A 27856-nucleotide genomic window follows, 5' to 3' on the forward strand; every position below is an offset into this window, starting at 1 on the left:
TCTTTATCTGCCTTCCCATGTAACAGAGATGGAACCAGAATAGTAACACTGGAATATTCGGCCTCACTCCAAAGTCCCCAGGTTAGCATCAGCAAACCTGGCTCTCCTGTCCCTGCTGTGGGTAACTGGACACACTGACCTCGCAGATCTGTGTCTCACCTGGAGAAGCAAGGATAGCACCCACCTGATAGGGTTGCTATGAAGGCTAAATTAGATAATGTACAATGTTCCTGGCTCACTGTTTGGCACGGAGCAGATATTTAAAAAAATAGTTGTTCTTTTAGCCACCTTCTTCCAGGTAGGAGGGGAAAAAAGTCTTCACGTCTTGGAACCAATAATACAAAAGTACCCAGTGTGTTTCCATTGAAAACAAAAAAAACAACTTTATTTAGGAATTCCTGTGGCTACAGCACAGTGATAACGCTTGCCTTGACACACTTAAATGTGCAGGAGAAACTTTTTCAGTTCATCTGGAAGGAGGAGTCCATTGATCTTATGATGCTGCTGGATCCCAAAACACTTCCGGACTTGAAGGCGGCATAACTGCATCAAAGAAGGGGGCTCTGCAGAGATATCATAAGACAAGCCAGCATTGGTTTCAGTGACCCAAGATGACTTTTCCCTTCCTTCTTTTAAAGAATACAAAACACAGGGTGGAGCAAAAGTAGATTTACAGTTGTGAGTATGCAAAGCAGTTTATTCTTGTATTATTATTTATTTACTAGTGGCCCGGTGCACAAAATTCATGCACATTAAAAGGGAATTAGAGGAAATATTTAATATTGCTATTTGCCCGTTCTCTATAATAGAAGTGTCAGAGATGAAAGAAAATTAGTAAAATGTATATGAAAATCTTCCTCCTGTCAGAGTCTGGGGTGCGCCACGGGACCCAAAGTCAAGTCCCTGCCCACCCACACATGCCTCAAAATCGTGTGAGTCCTAGACCTGGCCGACCCCACCCCCATTGGGCGAGATCCAGACCCGGCCGGCCCACCCTTGTCAAGCTCTACCAGGCAAGGGTGCAGCCTCAGGTCCTCTGGCCCGGCGCCAGGCGGGGGGCACAGCCTCAGGTTCCCCATCAAGCCCCACCGGGTGGGGGGAACAGCCTCAGCCCCCCTGTCAAACCCCACCAGGAGAAGGGGCGCAGCCTCAGGTCCCCTGGTGCATGCCAGGCAGGTGGCACAGCCTGAGGTCCCCCGGCCTGGGGCAAAGGGTGCAGCCTGAGGTCCCCTGGCCTGGCACCAGGGCAGGGGGCACACCTTGAGGTCCCCCGTGAAGCCCCCCTGGATGGGGGGGGGCATGGCCTGAGGTCCCCCATCAAGTCCCACCAGACAGGGGGTGCAGCTTTAGGTAGCCCGTCAAGCCCCACTGGGCAGGGGGTGTGGCCTGAGGTACCCTGTCAAGCCCCGCTGGGGCAGGGGGCACAGCCTGAGGTCCCCCGCTCGGGCAAGGGGCATGGCCTGATGTCCCCCATCAAGCCCGGCCAGGTGGGGGGCGCAGCCTGAGGTCCCCCATCAAGCCCGTAGGTGGGGTGCGTGGCCTGAGGTCCCCTGGCCTGGGGCAGGGGCAGGGGGCACAGCCTCAGTTCCCCCAGCCTGGGGTGAAGGGCAGAGCCGGAAGTCCCCTGGCCTGGCACCAGGGCAGGAGGCACACCTTGAGGTCCCCCGTCAAGTCCCACCAGTGGGGGGTGCAGCCTCAGGTCCCACACCCAGGGCCAGCACCATGCAGCCTCAGGTCCCTGCTGATCACTCATTACGGGAACCCCACCTCAGCTGTGGGCGCAGCCATCTTGTGTTACAGGAACCCTGCCTCCGCTGTGGGCATGGCCGTCTTATGATGGTGTGAGGGTTAATTTGCATATTACCTCTTTATTATATAGGATTATTTTCCATATTAACAACTGTTAACCTACTTTTGCCCCACCCTGTACAACATTTTTATAAGGAAATAATGTGGTACTATTTAAGACCATTTTCTGTTTCTTATAAGAGGCATTTTAGGCCATGTTCTCCCTTTTCTGATCTAATTGAAATTAGTTTGTTAGGTTTTAATTTAGTACTGTCTTAAAAAAAATTCAAAGCTTAGTCTCACTAATGGAGGCTTAAGGAAGCTAATTTTGGGATTACAAAGCTACACAGAATTCCCAGTAATGAGAATAAAATTTGTGTTAATGGCTTTCTTATCTTTAACCTTTAAAAATAAGGTAATATTTCTAGATGCAAAAATTTTTGTAATTTGAGCAATTTTAAGATATTCTAATATAATGAATAAATCATAAGTGTATGTTATCTTAAGTCATATTTGTTTGTATATTCTGCATTCAGAGCTAGCCTAGTGCATGAATTCATAGGTGAAAAATGAACTAGCACAAACTTTGCATAGGGAACCAGCCAAGAGTTGACATTTTAGGATAGTGGTTCTCAACAAGGGGTTAGGTGAAGGAAAAAGGAGAGGCATTTTGCTCTCCAGGGACACTTAGCAATGTCTGGAGACACTTTTGGTTCTCACCACTTGGGGGAAGGTGCTATTGGCATATACTGGGCAGAGACCAGGGATGTTGCTCAACATCCCACACTGCACAGGATAGGCTCCAGTGGCCCAAAATGTAAATAGCGATGAGGTTGAGAAACCCTGTTATAGGTTAAAAAGGTGGGAAATTACTTCCCACCCCCACCCTCTGCACTAAATTGTAATGGGGATTCTCTTTTGGTCATTAAAAACATTTTTAAAAAGCAAAGCTATGTACCTTCAAGAACCCCAATCCAGACTGCACTTGAGAATCACCTATTGGGGGAGAAGGGCTTTCAATTACATGTTTGGCCCCACCCCAAAGATGTTTCTTCAATTACTGTTGGGTGGGGATCATGCATGCATCTGAATTTATTAAAGGCAGGGGCCCCAGGTGATTTGATTGTGCTGTCAATGTTGAGAATAGAACCAAAAGGATACAGTGGCTTCTGGTTTCCTGTAGTGTCACCACAAGCTGCAGGATAAAGTGGGCTGCATATTTCTCAGGTGATGAAGAACAAAGAGAGGTGGAAATGGACACATATACAATTAAAAAAATAAGTGCAATATTTTCAATCAAGCCCCCACAGAACATTCAGAAGCCCCTGTTGAAATTTAGGGTACATTCCAGATTATGTTCCATTTACTCAAGGCATATATTCGTACACTGTAAAAAGTGCACCATGGGGAAACAACTTATCTCACTAAGGAACACTGAGGGATGTGACTAATCATCTGTGCTAGATACACTGTTAGGGACAACTGTAGGAGGTACTGATAAAGAATTATGAAAGGCAAGCCTGATAAGGACAGGGCCAAATGATGAGACTTAGGAAAAGCAGGATGCCCAAGCAAGGTCAGTGTAACTACTGATGCAAACAGGGTATCTGCTGTTTCCAAGTTGGATGATCTACAACAGCTGTAGCCTTCATTCCATTCTGTAGCCATTTGCCACACTCAATAATAAGATAATCTCATTCTATGTTGATGAATTGGAATATTTCTCTGGGTCTCAATTTCTTTTTCTTCTCCAGCAACCCTCATGATGCTTTAAGGCAAAAGCATATTCAAAAGTGGCTCCTGTCATGCTGGGCTGAGAGAGAGTGATTTTAATTTTCATTGTTTGCCATGAGTAAACACTGCTTTAGATACTTTTACAGTTGGGTGGGATGGTAATATTCTTCAACTCCTTTCTGGCACCACCCAGAGACAGAAATTGCTATGTTAAATTCCCAGGTCTGGCCCTGGCCAGTTTTTCTCAGTGGTTAGAGCACTGGCCTGCAGACCGAAGGGTTGCCAGTTCAATTCCCAGTCACTGGCACGAAACTTGGTTGCAGGTTCCAGCCCAGGTCGGGGTGAGAACAGGAGGCAACCAATCGATGTGTCTCTTTCTCACATAGATGTTTCTCTCTCACACATCAATGTTCCCCTCTCTCTCTCCCTCCTCCCTCCCTTCTACTCTCTATAAAAAAAAGTCAATGGAAAAAATATCCTCAGGTGAAGATTAAAAAAAAAATTCACAAGTCTGGCTTTCTGCACTTGCCTGTCCCCATTTCTCATGGGCTTCCAGCCTGCTGCTGAGAGGTGACTTCACCCCAAAGATCATGGAGGCAAAAAAAGGGCGATTCTCTCTAATGGCAACTGACATTGTATGAACCACTGGGATCATTAGCCTCACACTCTCACCAAAATGTGAATTAACAAAATTAAAGGCAACATAGGCGTCTAGGAATGGTTTTGGGAAATAAAGTGGAAGGGAAAGTCCCACAACCCCTAAAATTTAATGTCCACACTCTGGTAAAATAAAATAGGTCCTAAGCTAGCTGCTCTCCTCCTCTAGGGACAATCTTATCTAATAATAGACAAACATGTAAATTGACCATACCTCTGCTATGCCCACAGCCAATCAGGAGTGAGTATGCAAATTAACCCAACAAAGATGGCGTGTTAATTTGCATATGCAGGCGTGAAGCAGCTGGGATGGGCAGTATGCCTGCTATGAGGGAGAGGCGGGGCAGTGGAGGGAGCTACAAGAGCAGTGCTCCGGCTGGGAGCAAGGACTTGCAGGCTCCCGGGTGGCCAGGAACAAAGCCAGGGGAAGGAAGGTCTATTCTTGCACGAATATCATGCAACGGGCCTCTAGTCCTAATAATAAAAGCCCAGGGTTGTAACTTGTAACGACCAATCACGACCAAAGGCTGACCAACTAGAAGTCAGTGTTGGGTTACTGTGGTGACCTTCACAGCCGCTGCCACATACTGTGGGCTCGACTGGCTGGCTCCCCCCAGCTCTTAGGAGACTGGCGAGCTGCAGCTGGTGGAAAGCAGTGAGCCCAGGCCAAGCTGCCCTGCGATCACGGAGAGAACAGGCCAGGCCAAGCCTGGCCAAGTTGCCCCGCGATCCCGAGGCAAAGAGCCCAGACCGAGCCTCCCCGCAATCCTGGGGCGAACAGGCCAGGCCTAGCCACCCCACGATCATAGGGCGAACAGGCCAGGCCGAGCCTGGCTAAGCTGCCTCACAATCCCAGGCGAAGAAGCCGCTCAGCTGACCAACCTGCGCTAAGGACCTATTCTGGCGCGTGGCGTGGAGTCTGGGGCCGCTAGCCTGCAGCCACAGGAAGTCTCCCTCTCCCCAGAGTTAGGAGCACCAACCCAGGTCTACCCAGCGGCCTGGTCCTGACTGCAGGGGTAAGTTCCTACAGGCTGGGGTTTGATCCCCACGCATTAGCAGTAGGAGACCAGTGCCTTTGTTATTGCTGTGTGTCCGGATTTTAATTGGACAAATGCCCAGTGTCTGGGGTGCCATCTTAGCAAAATCTTTTAGGAGGAGAGTTCTGTCTGGGTTTCCTCAAATTCCCTCACCCCTACTCACCCCTCTGTAAAGGTGCAGAACAAGTGAGGCCCCTTAAATAAAAATCAGAGGTCTCCAGCAATAGTGGACCTCTCCCATCACAGTCATTTGGACTGGATGGCATTTGAGTATTTATCTAGGCACCATGACAGAGAAACACAAGTCATGATCTTTGCCCTTAAAAAATTCACAATCTTATTAGAGTGAGTGGATGATAAAAGCGCAGTGATAACATCAGAATGTAAGGCAACAATACAGAGAGGAACAGAGGCAATTGCTAGAATCATTTTCCAATAATTAGTACAAAGAGTATGTGCTGTGAATTAAATAAAAAATATGTATGGAAGTAGCTGCTTCATGAGTATGGCACCCCTTCTTATTTTAAAGGAAGCTGAGTTCCATGTGAACTGTGTACTGTGCTATGATATCTGAGGCAAAGGACAAGGGAGGTCCTAAGTGTACTATGCTTTGATATTTGAGTCATTCTTTATTGTTCAATGTGATTTATTTCTGTATGCCTCAGTTTTGTAATAGTTAAATTACTAGAATAATACATCTTGTTATAAAATATTACTAGAAAATCAAATGATCACGTGACATTTATTGTTATTTTGTATAAATGAACACAATCTCTGGTATGCTAAAGTGGATAGGTATTATAGAAATATTCAGATAAGGAGACCTACAGGCTTGATTACAAGTGAGGCTTACTATCACAACCCAAATTTATTGCTTAAAAAATAAAGCAGGGAGCCAACTAGAAACTGAACCAAATATAAGCCCTTGAAGGGCAAATTTAAATTGGGTAAGCTTTGCTATTACAAGAGCAAGAAGAAAAAATTCAGATACAAGAATGAAAACCATATTGCATCCACTCTAAGTAGCTGTTAAAGAAAAAGAATGATATACTGTGAAAATAATACAGATTGTAAAGACATTTGTTCAAAGAGGATTTCCTAGAGTAGGTGATATTTCAGTTTAATTTTTTTAAATGTGAAGAAGTTAGTTGGATAAGAAAAAGGTGTAGGGGTCCCAAATTGCAGAGGGTGCAGGTGGGGCTGAGGGACCCCCCACCTCCGTGCACGAATTTTGTGCACCGGGCCTCTAGTCCTATATAATAAAAGGGTAATATGCAAATAGACTGAACGGCATAACAACCGAACAAACAATCAAAGCATAATATGCTAATGATATGCTAAGGCTGCTCAACTGCTCGCTATGACGTGCACTGACCACCAGGGGGCAGATGCTCTGACCAGTAGGTTAGCTTGCTGCTGGGGTCCGGCCAATTGGGACTGAGTGAGATGGGCTGGACATGCCGTGGAGACCTCCCATGGTCCCTCCCCGGCCTGATCGTGCACCAGTGGGGTACCTCAGCCTGACGTGTGCCCTCTTGCAATCCAGGACCCCTCAAGGGATGTCGGAGAGTCAGTTTCAGCCCAATCCCACAGGCCACTCCTCTTGGGAGGGTGCTAGACACAGAGCTCATGGCTGGTGAGCACTGCTGTGGCAGTGAAAGCCTCTCCCAATAGGGACCAATTGGGCGCAAGTCCACGGCAGGCACAGTGGGGCCAGGATGAGCGGGAGTGGCAGGAAGGAGCTGCAGGCGGTGTTGGACTGCAGGTTTCAGCCTGATCCCTGCAGGCCACCCAGAGGGACCCCACCCGTGCATGAATTCATGCACCGGGACTATAGTTAAGAATAAAATTGGGCCTGACTGGTGACACTCAGTGGTTGAGCATTGACCTATGAACCAAAAGGTCACTGGCTTGATTCCCAGCCAGGGCACTTGCCTGGGTTGTGGGCTTGATCCCCAGTAGGGGACATGTAGGAGGCAGCCAATTGATGATGTTTCTCTCTCATGGACGTTTCTATCTCTCTATCCTTCTCCCTTTCTTTCTCTCTAAAATCAGTAAAAATGTATTTTTAAAATGAATGAAATCAGAGGGGTCTTTGCTCCCCACCCCAACTCACCCCTGACTTGCAGCCCAGGGAATTGCCCTTACACCCTTGCATGCTGCTTAACCACAGGTTTAGTTGTTAGGATCGGGTGTGTCAGTTCTTATTTATGGAGGAATGTGGACTTGGTGTTGATTAAGTTATACTAATAAATGTTTCCAGATTGCTGTGAATCATTAAAGTAATACCTTATAATGCTCAAGTAGTTGCATTCTTACCCCCAGAAACCAAATGACCAGTAGTTTGGCCCATCTGTAGTGCAGTAAGACATCCTGGGGCACTGTAAAATACCAAAGAGGCTTCTGCTCATTCTAAAGCATGTTTTGGATAAAGTTAATATTAAAATTTTAGTCCTGGCAGGGTAGTTCAGTTGGTTAAGAGCGTCATCCCCAATATGCCAAGGTTGTGAGTTCAATCCTTGGTCAGGGCACATACAAGAATCAACCAATGAATGCATAAATAAGTGGAACAACAAACAGATGTTTCTCTCTCATCAATAAATGAATAAAAATTAAAAATTGTAAAACATTATCTTCATTCTTTGAAAACTGGCCTACTCCACAAATGAATATTAGATCATCCAAACAAGCCTATCTCCCACATGCCAAACAACAGATGGTTATTTACTACATCACTAGTGCTGTGTGTACCTTGTGGAATACTAAATTATCTCAGTTCCCACATTTGGTAATGGCTAGGTATTATCTTTTTTGTAAGGTCACAAGTCAGAACTCAGTCAGTACCTGCCTCCTGCACATAGGACTCTATGGATTAGTGCTTAGATTCAGGCAAAGGAGAAGCACCTTCTCTTTGCAAGAAGAGCTGAAACAGAGGGTCATCTGGAGACACCAAATCCAAGGGACGTTTGCCTTCAGCATTCTTGGCCTGGGTGTCTGCTCCGAAGTCCATGAGCAGGCTGGCCAGCTCCCCACTGGACGCCCTAGCCACTGCATGAAGAGGGGACTCCAGGTCTCGGCCTCGGTTCACATTTGCTCCTAAAGAGTCACAACAAGAGAGTGTCAGCCAAGGAGCAGAGTCCAAGCATCCCCCTACTCAAAGTACTATGCCTCAAAATTCCCTAACAAAAGGGCATCCATAGTGGGCATGGCAATTCTCCTGAGAAAATGGAAGATGATTCCATTTAATAACATGGGGAACATGCCATTTGACCATGTCACTGACTGTACAACATGAGCTTTATAGTATATGGCGTTTAAAATATCACCTGTGAGCACTTTCCATAGGTGTGGATACATACAAGAAAAATCCTGGTGGCCTAAGCTGCACATTATTAATGCAGCCCTAATGTTAACCAGTACAGACCAGAAGTGAAGCTACATGGCAAAATCCCATCTATATCAAGCAGCCATATTCACATGCTGAGCAACTGCCATGGGGGTCTAAAAACCGGGAATTGGAATTCTGTGATTGGGTCTGTGAAGAGCAACCAACTTTTGAGGATATCTCTTAGATCAGGGTGGCCAATCCCAAGATCACAGGGAAGGTGGCTAAGTCTTCCTCTTCAGGATTCTAGGATTCAGGTGGGTTTCTAGGATCATCCCACCTAATTATATCCCTACACTCTCAATAAATCCCTACCCCAGCCTGGATGCTGGATCACACTGTGAAACGTGGGGACATGTGCCTTTGCTTAAGCTGCAGTCCCTCTAATAAAATGGGAATCTATGTCCACTCAACAAATGGTAATTGCGTTGTTCTCAGCTTTGTGGAGGATGCAAAACTTGGTCCTGTCCTTATCAGGAGCTTAAAATCTACCAAGGGCAAAAGGAGAGAGAAAGAGAGAAAGAGGAAGAGGAAGAGGGGGAGGAGATAATGATGGAGAGCAGGATGGAGGGAGAGAGAGTAAATATGAATGAATAAACATGACTCTCCTAATCCATGGAAATGACTATCAGATGAGTAGAAGACAATAAGAACTATAAAAACTTTCAGGGGAGGAAAAATTACTGGAGTTTTTAAAGGACTCAAATAATTAAAAGAGGGGAGGGAATGGTGTTCCAAGTGTTGAAGAACAGACTGGACAATAGCAGGGAGGTGAAAAAGAATGATACTACATAGGCCTTTTCAAAGATAATACAATATTTATAGTGGACTAAAAATGGAGAAAGTTATATTTCCAAATTGAAGAGAAGTAGTGAAGAATGCCCGAAATAAGAAGACTCAGCCCTAATCTATCAGCTTTGGGAGTTGTGCAGGGCCTAATAATATGATTGGCTGGAGGAGGAAGGCAGAGGAAAGCGAGGAGAAAGTATTTATCATCGAGGACCACCTTGGGAATCCACCACCACCACCACCATCATCATCATCATCATTATCACAAGAGAAAGCTAAAGTTCTAACAAGTTCAAACAATTCCTATGGGAACACAGTCATTATTAATCCCAACTTTGTCTAACTCCATTGCCCACACTCTTTCCTCTGCTACAACAGAAAGAACTTTACAATGCATTTAATTTACTTTTCATCAGCTTTCCTCATTTCATTTTTTTTTTACCTGATTGCAGAAGCTTCTTGACACAGGCGATCTGCATGTTTTCACAAGCCAAATAGAGTGGAGTGCCCAGGCGGCTGATATGATAGTCAATGTCACCCCCATGAGCTACAATGGACTCGATGCACCCCATATGACCTGTAGCCCAAAATAGGAGAAAACAGTTACATAATGAATTCTCTTAGCTAGGGAAACACGTTCCCCATTTTTCATGGTTTTTAAAAATATTTTAATTAAATTTATTGGGGTGACACTGGTTAGAAAGATTATATAGGTTTCAAGTGTACATTTCTATAATACATCATCTTTATATTGCATTGTGTACCCACCAACCAAAGTCTAGTGTCCTTCTGTCACCACATATTAGGCCTCCTTTACTAGCACCCCTCTAGTAAGCATATTTTTTAAATCCGCCAGCAACTTATCCAGGGGACCTAAAGTATTTCCTTTGCCTAGAATAGGTAATGATTTCAAATACTGCCATCAGTTGTAACATCGGCTCTGGGTAAAACGGCACTTGAGTTTACTAGCCATATGTTAAGCAATTAGCAACCATCCGCCTTTTTCAATTGTTTGAGATTTGCAATCAATCCAAGTACAGAAATGGAAGTTAGAGTTGGGTAGAGGTATGGAGGAACAGAGACTGAATATGGACTTGAAGAAGAAAGGGCACAGTGCGGGCCATGGGACAGGAAATCTCAAATACAACCTCACCAAAGACAGGCTGTGGGAACATTTGAAATGCTCTGAAAAGGTAGTTCTCAAGTTTCCTGTTCATCAGAATCACCGGAGAGAGCTTTTTAAATAAAACAAAGATGGCTGAACCAGAGTCACTGGTTCAATGGGTCCAGAGTGAGGCCCAAGAATCTGCATTTGTATGCTAAGTCACACTGATGCTTCTGGCCCTGGACCCCACCTTGAGAACTACTGCTCTAAAACTGACTTCTTCTTTCTTCTTTCTTTCAACAGTGAGGTCCCTTGAAGGGTTGGTGGGAAAACAAATTCTCAACAACTTTACCTCTTTTAGCAGCTTCATGGATGGGAGATGCTAGATCACACGCAGGGTGAGGGCTGGCTCCATACTGCAGAAGCAATTTCACACAGTCCTGGCTGCCACTGACACAAGCATTAAACAAGGGAGTGTGCCAGTCTGTGGTAACGCCATCCACCTGGAATAAAAAGCTCCACAATGCAGACAAAGCAATGGGGTGTCCTTCATTCAAATCTACACTCCACCACTTCCAAGCTGGTATTTTAATTTCTCTGAGCCTTAAATCCCACAGCCACAAAATGGAGGCAAAAATATGAAATTCCATGAGGTTGTTGTAAAAAACTGAATAAGGCATGGAATGTAAGGCACCAAGAATGATACTGAGTGCTCTATCTCCTTCATGCCCTCCCCAGGAACACAATATTGAAACCAGTTAGGATAATTTCAGTACCTTACAAAGTAACCTCTTTATTTTAAACATTCCATCCTAGACCCATGCCACATCAATCCAGTGTCTTCACAGCAGCTAGAGTGACCTTCCAAAATTGTTTAAAATTTTTTAGACATGACTTTCATACAAATAGACAGTGATACAAATATTTTTTTTTCAATTCGTTCATTAATGAGGGAACCAGTAAGATGGTAAGGTGGGCTGAAAGGAGAATTTATGTCAGTCAATGGAATGCTGAAATAAATTTGCTAGACACAAAACTAATTAATGCCCTATTGGGGCATAAAAGTATAACCTTTGGGGATATTTTTCTAAAGTTGGAAATCAGACAGAAACCTACAAGTTAGCATCTCTCTTCACAGGGTTTGGGCTATAATTGAATATGAAAGAGCAAAGCCAAATGCAGATGCATTTTTTATATTGTTAAGAAATTCTTTGGTGAACTGTTAAACAATAATATTGTGAGACAAGGCCAGCACCAGTGAGGCACAAAAGACACCCAGGGGTACAAAATTTAAGGAGACTCCCACTCTCAGGGTCACAAAAGAGCTGTATGCCTCTAAAAGTGAGCAGCTCTTTAAAGTTTGCGCTGTAGGCACCTCTCTTGCCTGCCTTCAGTCTTGGCTCTGTTTATAAGTTTTGGGCACTCTTTCTTAACCAAAATATAAACCTGACTAGAGGCCCGGTACATGAAATTTGTACCCGGGGGGGGGGGGGGGTTGTCCCTCAGCCCAGCCTGCACCCTCTCCAATCTGGGACCCTAAAGGGATCGGGCCTAAATGGGCAGTCGGACATCCCTCTCACAATCCAGGACTGTTGGCTCCCAACTGCTCGCCTGCCTGCCTTCCTGATTGCCCCTAACCACTTCTGCCTGCCAGCCTGATCACCCCCTAACCACTCCCCTGCCAGCCTGATTGATGCCTAACTGCTCCCCTGCCAGCCTGATTGCCCCTAACTGCCCTCCCCTTCAGGCCTGGTCACCCCTAACTGCCCTCCCCTGCAGGCTTGATCTCCCCCAACTGCCCTCCCCTGCTGGCCATCTTGTGGCAGCCATCTTGTGTCCACATGGGGGCAGCCATTTTTGACCACATGGGGGCAGCCATCTTGTGTGTTGGAGTGACAGTCAATTTGCATATTACTCTTTTATTAGATAGGATAGAGGCCTGGTGCACGGGTGGGGGCCAGCTGGTTTGCCCTGAAGGGTGTCCTGGACCAGGGTGGGGGTTCCCTTGGGGCGTGGGGCGGCCTGGGTGAGGGGCCTGTGGTGGATTGCAGGCCGGCCATGTCCCACGGTGACCCAAGTGGAGGCCCTGGTATCTGGGATTTATTTATCTTCTATAATTGAAACTTTGTAGCCTTCAGCAGAGGCCAGGACAGGCCAGGAACTTGGCTTCCTCCATCGCCAGGGAAACCCAAGCCTCCTGCTCGCTCCGTGGCTGCAGCCATTTTTGTTGGGATTTATTTATCTTCTATAATTGAAACTTTGTAGCCTTGAGCAGAGGCCTGGGCCAGCCAGGGTGTGCAGGAAGCTTGGCTTCCTCCATCATCAGGGAAACCCAAGCCTCCTGCTCGCTCCGTGGCCGCAGCCATTTTTGTTGGGATTTATTTATCTTCTATAATTGAAACTTTGTAGTCTTGAGCGGAGGCCTGGGCTGGCCAGGGTGTGCAGGAAGCTTGGCTTCCTCCATTGCCGAGGAAACCCAAGCCTCCTGCTCGCTCCGTGGCCACAGCCATCTTGGTTGGGTTAATTTGCATACTCACTCCTGATTGGCTGGTGGGTGTCACAGAGGTATGATTAATTTGCATATTACTCTTTTATTAGATAGGATGATGCACTCTCCTATAGCTCTCTATTGCTGTCAGGACAAAGCTCATTTTCTTGGCATGGACAACAAGGGTGTTTGTATTCTGACCCATCACACCCACTTTATTCCCCTGCTATAAGGAATGATTTGAAGTAAAAAAAATGTGCTTTTCATTTCCAGGCCTTTGCATTTGGTATTCCCGGTGGAAAGGAAGCCCACAATTTTCCCCAACCTATTTAGCTGAGTAACTCAAATAGGTCCTTGAGGTTTCAGCTTATACATCATTTCCTACAGGAAGCCTGTTTTGACTCTCTCCCCATCAGAAATAATGGGTTGGGAGCACATCTATCAAAACAATAAGCCAACAATTGAGAGGACAAGAGAGAGAGAGCAAAATGAAAGTCAGTCTTGAGTATATGTACCTAAGAGTCAAATTGTTGGGTCATAAGTATATATATCATCAACTCTAATAGATACCGTCAAGCTTTTCCTGAGTGGTTGTGTCATATTACATTCCCATCAGCAGTATAAAGATCCTTTTTTGTTTTTGTTTTTCTGCATCATTGTATACTGTCAGATTTTGAGCCAGGTAAACTTTTAAAAGAACTTTTTGCATTTGGTATTAACACTTAGTACATTGTAGTTTTCAAAAATGGCCACAGATTCTCTGCATGGTATGCAGTGTGGCTTTGCAAGTCTTCATAAGATGGAGACTATTTTTTTTCAGTCCTTGAATCTGGGCTTGCCCATGTGACTTGCTTTGGCTGATGGGACAGCAACAAATGTGTTACTAGCAGAGACCTTGCCCTCTTTTGCTTCTCTTGGAATCCCTGCTACCACGTAAACAAGTCCAGGCAGCCTGTTAAAGGATGAGAGACCACATATAGATGTTTCTGGCTCACCAGACATCTCATCTAACCCAGTCAAAGTCATCATGAACTATCCTGCTCCAGCTAATCTATCAGCTAATCTCAAATGCATAAGTAAGCCCAGCTGAGGTCAGCTGAACCAGCCCAGACCAAAAGAGCTGTCCAGCCAACACAAGGAATTGTGAGATAAACAATGGCTGTTGTCTTAAGCCATTAAGTTGGGGTGGTTTGCTACATAGCAAAAACTAATGGATAAAAATAGTGTATTGTAAATGCTTTCTGTGGCTGAGATGCTATTTCCTCTCTTGAGCATACAACCATACTATATTTCCCAGCCTCCCTGGCAGTCATATGTGGCCTGAGTTCTGGCCAATGGATGTGGGCAAAAGTGATCTATGTTACTACCTAGACTTGTTTTAAAAGTTTCTATGAACAAATCTCCACATCTTTTCAACCACCTGGAATGGAGATTACTCCAAGAGCACACATGTAAGCCACTTGTTGAAAATAGTAGAGCAGGGTAGAAGAAGCCTGTATTCTTGAATAACCCTTAAGAAAGAGCCACCCAACTGGCAACACCCACACTGGAATTTCAGTTGAGCCAAAACAAACTTTCATTGTGTTAGGCCAGTGGTCGGCAAACCAGCTCGCGAGCCACATGTGGCTCTTTGGCCCCTTGAGTGTGGCTCTTCCACAAAATACCACGTGCGAGCGCGCACGTACAGCGCAATTGAGACTTCGTGGCCCATGCGCAGAAGTCGGTTTTTGGCTCTCAAAAGAAATTTCAATCATTGTACTGTTGATATTTGGCTCTGTTGACTAATGAGTTTGCCGACCACTGTGTTAGGCTACTGAGATATAAACATTCATCTATTGAAGCAGCTAGTGTTACAGCCATTTAAAACACCTGTTTATTGGGCTGTCTCCTCATTTAGTTTAAGAATTCCTAAAAATCTTATCCACAGTTAGGTATATAATAAATGCTCAATACATGCTCAATAAATATAATAAATGCTTGTTGAGAGAATATGAGAAAGTCATATACAATTTTCAGATCAGATTTTCCTATCACTTTTGAGCATGAGAAGACTTAGTTAATGGAGACTTACTCAAATTAAATGGCTTTGCCTCCTCCTTCTTCCTCTAGGATCTCTCATTATGCTATCCTGATTCTCATTCTCCAAATAATAATCATATACTGTATATATTTCAGTCTTTGAAATAGCACAATAAGTTACACAACTCTGTTATTTCTTCCGTTTTTCAGATGTAGACTCTAAAGCTCAAATAAGTAACTTGTTCAAGTTTTCAATGTTAGTAAATGGTAAAGATGGCCTAGGACCACTACTCGGATCGGGAGCCAAATGTTGTGTGATTTCTACAAATACTTCACTACCTTCAAGCCATTAGAATGAAGACAGAAATCTAACAGCTATTTAATAGTACTGAGTATCAAAGAGAATGAGATAGACAGGAACCATTTCTAGCTGAAAATTCAGTACTTCATCTATTGCTAAAGCAGACAAGCTTGATGGACATAATACTTTTGAAAAACATCCCTCTTCACATTTCAAATCAGGCTAATAAAAAATGCTGGGAATTATTCTGAAGGGATAGAAATAGTAATTTTTCATTCATGGTTTTTAAGATGTTATTTGAGCAGCACTTACCTGAGCTCCATGCTTTAATAAAATGGATGCACAAGAGGGATGACCTCCAAGACAGGCTTCATGGAGTGGGGACACACAATCTGCTGTGGTGATGTTCACACCCCACCCCTGGAGGAAGGAAAGTGGGCAGAATAAGGGGAGTTGATCATGTTTATTGCATATGCAAAGCATCAGTTGTCAGCCAGGAATCCAGTACTATGACAATTCTTTTAAAAGTTCACCTGGCTCAAAATCTGACAGTATACAAAGATGCAGAAAAACAAAAACAAAAAAGGATCTTTATACTGCTGATGGGAATGTAATATGACACAACCACTCAGGAAAAGCTTGACGGTATCTATTACAGTTGATGATATATATACTTATGACCCAACAATTTGACTCTTAGGTACATATACTCAAGACTGACTTTCATTTTGCTCTCTCTCTCTTGTCCTCTCAAATGTTGGCTTATTGTTTTGATGAGCTCCACAGCAAGGAATTATTCCTGCATGTACTCTTGCATTGTTGGGCTTGCCCTACTATGTACCAGTCTTTTGCCATGAGAAGAAAATTTCTCGTGTAGCCAGTGGTCAAAGAAGGATGGGAGACGTATGTATTCAGCAGAGCTGCACCCAACCCACAGCTTGAAGCCAAACCCAGCCTTGATCAGCTGATGTAAAGACTTGTTAGCAAGAAATGTTTATCGCATATGCCACTGAGTTTGAGGCGGTTTGTTACACAGGAAGATTTGACTAATGCAGACAGGTATTGGAATGCTCATTTTATAAAGATAGAAATTGAGTTTCCACAAAGATAACTTGCCCAAATAATGAGATAGAGCTTAGATAAAGGCATAGTTCTGGCTGATGTTCGGTAAACGTATAAATACTGAATATAAATGAGTATGAGTTCAATTTAATAAGTGACATATAAAAGCTGCAATGATCATTTTTCATCCTATTAAAATAAGGTAAATGTTACATTTAATCCAAGAAGAAGCTTAACTTCTTTTAGCTAGTGTTACTATCTATATTTCTACTTATAATAAGCTGTTGCTATCAAAAACAGCTTAAGATAGGGACTTAGGGTAGTCTGAAAATTTTCTTTAGAAATTGCTTTCTAATAGGAGACTTGTTTATTCTAGAAAAATCCATGAAATTGGAATTTGTTTTGAAAGCACATTCATTTTCACTAACCACTGCCTGATATGTATCATGTCCTTCAATTATTTATTCAATTATTGATGTAGACATTAAACCACAGTAGTAATAACAGTTTATAGGACTATCATGGAGAGGAATCACAGGTATTTTTATTACATACCAATTCTTACAAATATTTAAAACAGCCAAAATATATGTTCATCCAACTTAGAAATTATGGTAGTCATTAGAATCACCACTAAATCTTCTTTGATGCATTAATAAAGAAGTGCATATATTACTATGTCACACATTTGTCATGTAATATCTTGATAGCTTTTCTCTGTATTATGTCTTACGTATTTAAAACATTACTCTGAGAAGGGGACTATAGACTTTGCCAAACTTTCCAAGGGGACTATGGTCAAAAAAGGTCAAGTGCTCCTAATTTAAAGGATCTATTGTCTTCTCAGAGAACAGAACATACTGAACAAAAACTTTAGAATTTTGAATGGTGACTTAAAATTAATATCAAACTGGGCAGAGCAACTATCAACTGGACATTCAATAGAACTACTAACATTTTAGGCTAGATAATTTTTTGATGTGCAGAACTGCTCTGTGCAATGTAGAATGTTTAGTGACATTCCTGGTCTCTATCTGCTAGATGCCAGTATCACCCTACCATACCCACTCCCAGTAGTGAGCACCATAAACATCTCCAGACATTGTCAAATGTCCCTTATGGGGCAAAATCACTACAGTTAAGAACCAAAATTACATGATAATTTTAAAGGACATAGTCTATTGAATAAAGTAAAGAAACTTAAATACACTAAATTTTCCCTTTATTCATTTAATAGATACTTATTATAGTACCTACTATGTGCATAGAATTGTACTAAATTCTAGTATTATCCCAGCCTCCAAATTTTAAAAATGGTTGGATAGGATGGGATTTGCCTCACTTTGCTGAAGAGGAATTTACATCTTAACTAGAGGCCCGGTGCATGAAAATTCATGCACTGGAGGAGGGCGTCCCTCAGCCAGGCCTGCCCCCTCTCAAAGTCTGGGAGCTGTCAGGGGCGGGAGGTGACCCGGCGATCAGGTGAAGGCAAAGCCCCATCACACCTCTGCTGCTGCCACTGCCGGTAGCACAAGCCTCGGCCGGCCCTGGTTACCTGAGCCTTGGGCAACCCTGGGCAGCTGGGCAGCTGCCATCCCAGGCTTGCCTGTGCCTCGGGCCAGCCCTGGGCGGCTGGGCAGCCACCATCAGAGGCTTGCCTGTGCTTCAGGCCAGCCCTGGGCGGCTGGGGGGCTTAGGGGACTGGGGGACTCTAGAGGCAGGTGCACAGCAGGGGTGGGCCTGGCCTTTCCGGGTGCCTGTGGCCCTGGCAGGGCTGAGGGGACTGGGTGCCACTATCTTGTGGCTGTGGGTGCTGCCATCTTTGAGGGCAGGGTAGTCAATTAGCATATTCCCTCCTTATTGGCTGCAGGCACTGCCATCTTTGTGAAGGTGTGAGGGTCAATCAGCATATTCCCTCTTCATTAGATAGGATATCAGACTATGATTTTTTTCTCAGTGTGGTGAGCAATAGGATGTGCTTAATGTTTATCTTTTTTTTTTTTTCTCAAAAAGCTACCTACCTGGCTTATGAGATTCCTCAAAGTGAGCAGACGCCCATTGATTGCAGCTTCATGCACTGGAGACCAATCAGACTCAGCCTCTGTATGGAAAGGGAGGAACAGGTTACATCCAGCTTATGTACTTTAGACCAGAGGCTCATCCTTGTCCATCACATAGCCTAATGGGCATTATTGGTTGGAGTCAATCAACCAAAAGCCCTATCAGGACTTCAGCATTTCTCCCCTTTATTGATGGTTTTTGTACACAGTTTATTAGAAATGTCTATGTGGCTAAAGAACTACATCCAGTGTCCAAACTAAGGACAAAAGAGGTAGACTGGGATGACAGATGGATTACTATACTTCCATTTACACACTGATTTCAAATGGTCCATTTAGTTAAGTTAGAGCTTCACTAATTACCAGCATTAATGTGTTAAGCTGCAGTTGCCAGTCTAGTTTCCTACATGAAATACAAACTTTGGCATCTCAGCAAACAGTGCCATATACTAATAGTAGTAATAAGGTAATTACATACACCATTAGGTATGGAATCATATCTAAATCTAAATCTATACCTCCTGTCCCAGTATCAAGTGCAAATCAGAGCTCAGTCTGACTTGTAACAGGGACATTATTTACTCCCAAAGGCAGTGTGCTAATTTGGTTAAGAGAAAGCTCTGAATTCAGACCCACTTGGTTTTTTCTGAGCTGTGGGTCCCTGGACAGGCCCTAAGCTTCAGTTTCCTTCTCTGTAAAGTGAGAACAGCAATACACTTAACCATGGCTCAATACCTATTAGATATTATTATTATCATGCTCTAACACTAAACAGAGTCTTGATTACACCCCATAATCACTGTTATTTAAAATAGCACATTTGTTCCACAACCATTTGGAAGGAACCCACATTCTTAGGAAGGAAGCCTGTAAACCCTATCCCCACACATTAAATGCTTTCCTCTTTCTAACTGAGTGTGGATGTAATCTGAACGAGGCATAGACCTGAATTTTTCTTGTCTTAAACTGCGACTGATTTCCAGAACAAATGCAGGAAGTCAGAATGTGAAAAAGCTCTTCTGAGCTTGTTTTAGCTCCAGCTCTGCCCACTTCAGTTCCAGCTCTGCCCACTACTGCACACAGACAAGGCAGAGTGGTCTAATGCCAGTCATATCTTGTAAAGGGACTGCTGTTTCCTAAAAGCTGAGAAGACCTGGAGAACCAGGGTGGTTACTGATGCCTTGCAAGTTGAAAGGCCATAAAGGAGGAGGAAAGAATGCTTTGTACTTGACACGTATTGACTGAGATCTGCCTGCTCCATGGAGCTAGCAATGTCCTGGAAAATCTGTCCCAGTGAACAAATTACCATCTTCCCAGATGGATTCATGAAGCATGTAATAGGTAAGAGAAAGCTGAATGAGTCAACCTACACACTGCCCATCCAATGCTTTCCTCTGAGCTCAATGATGTGCATGAGGCACCTTAAGAGAAGTGGCTTTTCCTACCTCAAAAACCTTAGGCTCAGTAGAAACCCGGTATCCTCAAAGCCTTCTCTGAGGTTCCTACTTCTCTCAGAAAAAAAAATATTGCTGCTTCTAGCACTTAGAGCCTACAATCTACACCGTAGAAACAGAAATATTTCTCTCATTAGAATTAAAGGACAACTAATTCTGCCCTGTTGGTGCTAATGCAAAATACCATCCACACCAAATTTTGTGAGAAGAGCCAAAAATTTAAAAAGGTTTTGAAAATCAGTTGTAAACAGATTTGCAAATGGACCCTAATAGATCACCGTGTGATGATGAGTAATCTGTTTTTCCTTCACAGTGCTCAGCTGCCACACTTCTTAACCTTTCTTGAGGCAACCTCAGATAATTAGAGGTGACAGACTAAACAGTCCAGACAGGTAATTTGGGTCCTAAATGGTAAATCTGTTTAGATTTCATTAAAATGATGCAATTACATTATCAAGTGTAGACAAAAATGGGCTTTACTTTCTATTCATTCATCATGGAACCATCACTCCTTCTATTTAGTGTAAATTAAGAATTATGTACTTCTTGAAGAGAAAAAAAGCTACCTGAGGTCTTGTACCCCAGCTTTAGAATGTAGCATTTACAGAGCATAGACATATGTGTCTTTGAGAGGCACCGGGTATTGTCTTGATACACGTGGTAGGGGCTGACAATATCTATCTAACAGCTTTATTGACTTCTATATCACATACTGTACAATTCACTCATTTAAATCTACAATTCCATGGTTTCTAGTACATTCAGAGTAGTGCAACCATCACCACAGTCAATTTCAGGACAACTTTATCTTCCCCAAAAGAAACGCCTTGCCCATTAGCAGTCACTCCCCATTTCTAATTCACCAAACCCTGGAAAACATTGGTCTCTTTTCTGTCTCTATGGATTTGCCTATTCTAGACATTTCATATAAACATAATCATACTAGAGGCCAGTTCCATGAAATTCATGTATGGGGGGGTCCCTTAGCCCGGCCTGCACCCTCTCCAATCTGGGACCACTCAGGGGATGTCCGACTGCTGGTTTAAACTGGCAGTCAGACATCCCTCTCGCAATTCGGTACTCCTGGCTCCTAACCGCTCACCTGCCTGCCTGCTTGATCGCTCCTAACCACCTCTGCCTCCTGGCCTGATTGGCCCCTAACTGCTCTCCCCTGCTGGCCTCATAGCCCCTAACTGCTCTCCTCTGCTAGCCTGATCACCCCTAACTGCCTCTGCCTTGGCCCCCACCACCGTTGCTTTGTCCAGAAGGACGTCTGGTCTAATTAGCATATTACCCTTTTATTAGGATAGATAATATCTGGCCTTCTGTAACTGGCTTCTTCACTGAGCATAATGTTCCAAGGTTCATCCACATTGTAGTATGTATCAGTACTTCATCTCTTTTTATGGCCAAGTAATATCCATTATCTAGATAAACCACATTTTGTTTATTAATTTATTAGTTGATAGATATTTATGTTACTTCCACTTCTGAGCTATTATGAATAATTCTGCTAAGAACATTCATGTACAAATGTTTGAGTGGATGTGTTTTCAATTCTCTTGGGTATGCATACACCTAGGAGTAGAACTGCCTGTATAATATGGTAACACAATGTTGAGCCCTTTGTGGAACTGCAGTTGTACCACTTTATATTCTATCAGCACTGTATGAGACTTCTCTTTCTAAATTAGTCATTTCCACCTAGAGGTTAGTAAGGCTATCACAGTGTGCCTATACTCCTGCCCAGAGAAAAACGTGGGTCCTTTGTAAAGCCAAAATTCATCTCAAATTTATACAAGGACTTTAGCCTCATCGGTCTCTGAACAACTGAATGATTACATAAAAAATTTAAAATTGTGACAATGAAAGGTTGATATTTTTCTAGCATTGAGAGCATGCATTATGTATGTGTATGTATATATGTATATGTGTGTGTGTTTGTATTTATATATGTATACTTATATGTATATATACACATGTACCAGTATATGTATATGTATACAGTTTAGCAAATGGTATAATTTCAACACGGGTTAGTCCACACACACTTTAGCTCTTGAAAAACCCTGAAGAGATATCGGAGAGATTTTTCTCCGGGGTTTTCTAGAGCCCACACCCAAGCAGGCAACTCATGTAAATTAAACCCAGAAGCTGCCTTGCCTGCCTTCCTGCTGATAACTGGAAAGAGCAAAATCAATGGGAAAGGGGACATTTTCCTACCAGAACATGGGCAATGCTCACAGGAGACTATGGAGAGTCAAGGTCACAATCCCCTTTCCACTGACCCCAAACTCTTTGAAACTCAAGAGCCATTATCAGTATAGAACACATTATCCAAGCCCTTGAGGTACCAGTATGTTAAAGATTCTTCCCCAGTGTTTGTTCAGCCAGGGTCTATTGGTTTTACCGCCAAAAAATAGATTCTAAATGAGGTCAATGGCAATACCATAGATCCAAAATGGGGCAGGAAGCTGTCCTAACAAAAACACTCCATAAGTCCTCCAATTAGTGACATTAAACTTACCTTTCTTTTAAATTGAGTCTCCATCAAACACTGCAGCACATTAGAAAGGCTGCCACTTCATTTTTATTGTAATTTCTGTAATTATTTTTTAAATTTCCATTATTTCATTAGAGATTTAAAATGCACTAATTGGTACATTCTAAAAAGAGCTATTAACGAAGCTCTGAGAGCCCCCGGTGAACGCCAACAGAAGCATAAATGTATCCATCCTAAGAAACATTTTGCAAGGTCAAGAGGACAAAAAGAGATGCTCCGAGAGAGTGGGTGCATTTGCCTTCAGTCTTTGGAATGTGATTGGGTAGGGTCATTCCTACCCTATCTGATTTAGAGCCTGCCCTGTAATCATTCACCAGCCTAAGTCCCACATCATCAGGCTGTGCATTGGCCACTGGAACTTTTATGTTCAAAATAGAACTCCTTAATCTCCCTTCCTCACTGTTACCAAGCAGCTCCCCCTCCCAACTTTTCTTTTGTCTAGCCCTCTTATCTGACATTAATCTAGGCTTGAAAACATTACAATTTGGGCTGCTTTCTCTCCCTTGGCCCAAATAGTCTGATTTATCTTTCTTTTGAAATGATCACTCATATTTTCCCTTTCTCTGTCATTTCTAAGTTTGATCAAATGTGAGGTTCGTGCTTGGATTAGTGCAATGGTTCTCAAGGTGTAGTCCCCAAATAGCACGATCAGCATCATCTTTTATAAATGCAGATTCCCAGCCTTATCCCAGACCTACCACTGCATCAGAAGCCCTGGGGTAGGGCCCAGCCTCTGCATCTTATCACACCCTCCAGGGGATGCTGGTGCACATGAGAGTTTGAGAACCTGTGGGTTAGCGCAAGAATTTCCTGTGATCCCACCACAATCCATCCTGATTGTGGCAAGCAGTTTCATTTACTACAGTCTTCATTATTGCTGGATCCCTGTTCCAGAATCACCTATGGATCCCAATTCTCTGCCTCATAAGCTAACTCTGCCACCTACCTTTTGAAGTCTCATTATCGGGCTTCATCTCTCCAAATTTGTTCTCACTAGACTTTCTAAGAAACTCTGCATTCTAGTTGTGACAGTGTGTTCACTTTAAATATTTTTATTGCTTTTTACAGAGAGAAAGAGAGAAACATTAATGGTGAGGGAGAATCATCAATCGGCTGCCTCCTGTACGCCCCCTACTGGGGATCGAGCCCACAACCAAGGTACATGCCCTTGCCGGAATTGAACCCGGGACCCTTAAGTCCATGGGCTGATGCTCTATCCACTGAGCCAAACCGGTTAGGGCTGTGTTCACTTTTTAAGCACTGTATTTTGGAGTATATTTACACCTGTCCACCCCAACCCACTCATCCAGCCCCAACCAAGGTTTGGATTGGGATCTTTAGAAACCCTCAACAGTGAAAAGTGTTTGGCACCTCTCTTTCATATGAAAATAAACATAATACTTAGCTGTAAAATAATCCTGTGGAAGTCAATCACTGAATTACTGATTTTTCCCATATTGATTGGTTTACTATTTCACAAATATATTTATCAAATTCATTTTAAAAAGTGATTTTCAGTGCCACTCTGCTTTCTACTGCCCCAAGTCTATGCTCAACCCATCTGATTAATCCAGTTCTGCCTTTGCAGATCCAAATCCCACTCACTGTTGAGTGTTCTGCTCATTTTACAAGCAAAATGGGATAAAAGAATGAATGAATGAATGAATGAGCAGTCTTATCTGTTCAATTAATTCAGAGGAAAAGCATTTTGTGTCTTATTCCTTCGGGTTTTTCCCCTTTCAGCACTTATATAGTAGGAAATTAATAAGTCCTACATGACCACAGGTGCCTGCTTATTGGTTACAAGTTTATGAGCAGTCTACCAGGATGCTGGATATAATCATCTTTTCTCAAATGCCTACACCATTTTTCAAAATACTTTCAGTTAGCAGGAACCTGCTGAATTCTCACAGGAAATGACTGTTTCCTGGAGGTGTAGACTCTATACTTTAGCAAAGACACCACCTAACAGGTGATAATCATTCCTGTAAGATTTGTCTCCAACGTTTTAAAAAATAAGGTTCCTCTTATTTTTTAAATATATATTTTATTGATTTCAGCCAGGAAGGGAGAGGGAGAGATAGAAACATCAATGATGAGAGAGAATTATTGATTGGCTGCCTCCTGCACACCCCCCACTAGGGATTGAACCCACAACCTGGGAATGTGCCCTGACCAGAATTGAACCGTGACCTCCTGGTCCATCGGTCGACACTCAACCACTGAGCCACACCATCTGGGCAAGGTTCCTTTTACAGTGAATCAATCACTTCAGTGCTCAATGTTTGAACATCCTTTATTAACCCAGCCCCACTTCAATTCCAAATACCAAAATTGTCTTAATAAATGTTCTGGCAGTAAAAATGTTTCTATTTATAAGTAACTTTTAAACCTCCAATGTAATGTGATATATTTGACCTTTGGAGTTAAAGTTTTTACCAGAAAATAAACACTGACAGCTCTCTAAGATCTATAGGACTCTGCAGATAGTGGTGGACACATTTTTGAACAACCGTGTAAAGAATATATACTAGCAAGCTGTGTGCATCTGCCTAGCAAACCGCCCCATGGACAGATCTCCTAATGAGCCACTAAAATTGCCCAGCCCTCTTCTCTCCCTCTCCATTAACCAACCTCCCCAGCACTCTGATTCCACAACCCCTAAACTCACCTCCCATCAGTGGATTTGAGAGAAACCTGGTGGTGGCAGAAAAGAATCCTAGACCCGAGGGCTTGCTGCCAGTCCTGCTTGGTGGTTCGCGATCCATGGTGCTCTCCTGAGTCAGTCAAGCTCCCTGTTCCACTTCAGTTGGTCAGGAAAAGTCCAAATTCCAGGCTCTCCCTGGTCCTGGGAAATTCCAGTGCTGTGTCTGGCTAAACTGCACCGTCCTGGTCAGATAGTAGGAATAGCCGTCTGCAACAGAGAAGAGAACAGGCACAGTAATCTGAGTACTACCTGTGGTTGTTTCTCTCTCTCTCTCTCTCTCTCTCTCTCTCTCTCTCTCTCTCTCTCTCTCTCTCTCACACACACACACACACACACACACACACACACACACACACACACACACATATACACACACACACAGATACACGCACCACCTAGCTGTCTCGAGGCTGGCTAAAGCCCACGACAGCCCCCTAGCCCCAAGTCTATAAAGCTGCTGATGTCACGTCCTTTCTAAAACTGAGACCAATCAGTGAGGAAGGCTTGGGGTTATCAGGAAGGAAACTCACACTTTGTAACTTTTGGAGAGCGAAGGAACAGGGTGGGGGTGAAGGAAACCTTGTTCCTGGCTGCAGCCTCATTCCCCTGCTGGGATCATTTCGTTATTTGGGGGCTTCCTGTTGAGACAAGTCCCAGAACCCAAGAGCAGACAAAGCTGGTGTTGCTGCATCCCTGCTGAACTGCTTGCACAGCAACATGCCCAGTACGCCCTGGCCATCTGCACATGTGGTTTCAATTTTTCTGGGAGTTTCTTATGGGAAAATGTGTCTATATGTTACAAACATGCAAGCTTAGAAAGAACTTTTATTTTCTTCCTTCCAACTGCAAGGATTTCATTAAATGCCCTATATCACCCTTCCTCCACACATTATACATTAACTTCTAAGTAAATAATTAATGGTTACTATTGGAAAATAGATTGCTGGCCAGCATGGGGGCATGAAAGAAGCCTGCTATTTTGTTGTTAATTATAAAGTTTTAGTTTGTGTAAGTGTCGCCTTTACAAAATACTTGCTTTTCGTACATGTGTCTTTGCAGATATGTCCTGCGTCCCCGCACCTCTGGGTGCTGGTTCCAGCTGATGGGCATCCCTAGATTCCAGCTACTCCTCTTTCAGGAGGCAGTTTTGCTTCCCCATCAGGGAAGGCTGAGTGAGTCTCAAGCAGAGTCTGGCTGTGAAATGATTGCAAAATAGCCTCACTGTTTCAGACTTATGGATCCTCAGTTGAAAAGCATGGTGGCCATTGTTAGCAGTTTGAGGAGAGTCATTCATATTTCATAATACATTTCCATGTACACATACACATTTATCCCCTTACAATTTTCACATAATTGTAATTATATTATCATATAGTTCTATTTTTTTACACTTACTTTGTCTTGGAGCTCTTTACATTTCAGCATATAGAACTATGTCCCTGTTTTTAGTCACCACTGGAAGTATCCCATACTGTTCCAAAATATTTTATCATTTCCCTAAGATGGAGGCAGAATGTTACCATTTCATTTATGATTAAAAAATACTGAGTCCCTATTTCCTTCCATACAACTTTGTGCACACATGCAAATATTTCTAGAGGAGAGATTCCTAAGAGTGGAAATACTGAGTCAAAGGTGTGTTCATACACGTGATACTTTCTCTAGAACTAAAGACACACACAGGAGTACAAATCAAAATGAAGAATTCTGAACGAGATTAGTAGATTGTGTTAATGATAATTTCCTGGTTGCGATATTGATAGTGGGGAAGGGAATGTAATAAGAATAGAGCCACAGTTGTCTAATAATCATTCACCTTACTAGCTATAGATGAGAAGTTTCCTTACAGACCCTGGGAAGCTGGAGGATGAAACAAGGCTGTAAAAAGATACTAGTAAGATGCCTCGATGAGTCAATTACTCAGAAAAGAAATACATTTTGATAACAGAACAAGGGTGGGACATGATTTGACATGGTTGCTGTGCCCGGACCCTGACCCCCTCTGGGAGTTTTCTCAGGAAGGCTAAGCATTCTCTGGTCCCAGGAAGGGGCTGAGCTGTTTGTAACATCATAGATTAGCCACCTTGTTATTGGACTTTGAGCTCCTGAAAGCCGGACTGCAGACCCTATCCTCCCCTTTCCATGTTACACTTGCAGCTCACAGCTGCACGTAGCTATCTTCTCCCTCTTATGTATATAATCAACCAACCAGCAAGAGGGGTCAGAGAAGAATTTCCAGGGTGACCAACTGCTCTCCTCATACTGCCTGCATTATTGGAATAAACACTCATATATGATTCAACCTTGTGTCTGCTTAATTTGGCTCAAGTAGTGGCAGGTGACCTCAGACCTATTGTGTCCAGTTTCAATATTATACTGCAGTTTTGCAAAAGTAAAACTGGGCAAAGCCACAGGAGATCTCTTCAAGTTATTTCTTACAACTGCATGTGAATTTACAACGATCTCAATAAAATTTTCAATTTGAAAGAAAGGTGTCCACTTAAAATTGAGATCAGCACTGCCAAATTGCCCTTCAGCTCTATTTGCAGAATTAACTATTAACTCTATTTGCAAAATTAGCATATACATGGTTCACTACTCCAACAGGAAAGATTTGAAGAACAATAAAACAAGCATTTGGCAAAGAAGGAGAAATTTACTCCCAACTAGACTGGATGACAAGGAGTTAACAAAGGGGCATAATGGA

General features: G+C 43.2%; 1 protein-coding gene across 7 annotated transcripts in view; it reads right to left on the reverse strand.

Moving 5' to 3' along the window:
* Positions 1–360: 360 nt before the first annotated feature.
* The window catches only part of ASB9 (ankyrin repeat and SOCS box containing 9), a 38517-nt gene continuing 11021 nt past the window's right edge, over positions 361–27856 (reverse strand). The window contains exons 1-9 of one of the 7 annotated variants that reach the window (XM_080653397.1): positions 25542–25599; positions 25114–25356; positions 18387–18466; positions 15616–15723; positions 10848–10998; positions 9833–9967; positions 8121–8312; positions 7536–7597; positions 361–563 (exon numbers count right to left, since the gene is read on the reverse strand). In XM_080653397.1, coding sequence (XP_080509523.1) covers positions 549–563; positions 7536–7597; positions 8121–8312; positions 9833–9967; positions 10848–10998; positions 15616–15723; positions 18387–18466; positions 25114–25210 — 840 coding nt within the window. In that variant the 5' untranslated portion in view covers positions 25211–25356; positions 25542–25599 and the 3' untranslated portion in view covers positions 361–548. Of the gene's footprint in view, positions 564–7535; positions 7598–8060; positions 8313–9832; positions 9968–10847; positions 10999–15615; positions 15724–18386; positions 18467–25113; positions 25357–25541; positions 25632–26544; positions 26819–27856 lie in introns of those variants that run through there. The other 6 variants (XM_080653396.1, XM_080653395.1, XM_080653398.1 and 3 more) reach the window with 6 other exon arrangements.

This window comes from Plecotus auritus (assembly GCF_963455305.1).
Source record: "Plecotus auritus genome assembly, chromosome: X".
In the NCBI taxonomy this organism is placed as follows: domain Eukaryota; kingdom Metazoa; phylum Chordata; class Mammalia; order Chiroptera; family Vespertilionidae; genus Plecotus; species Plecotus auritus.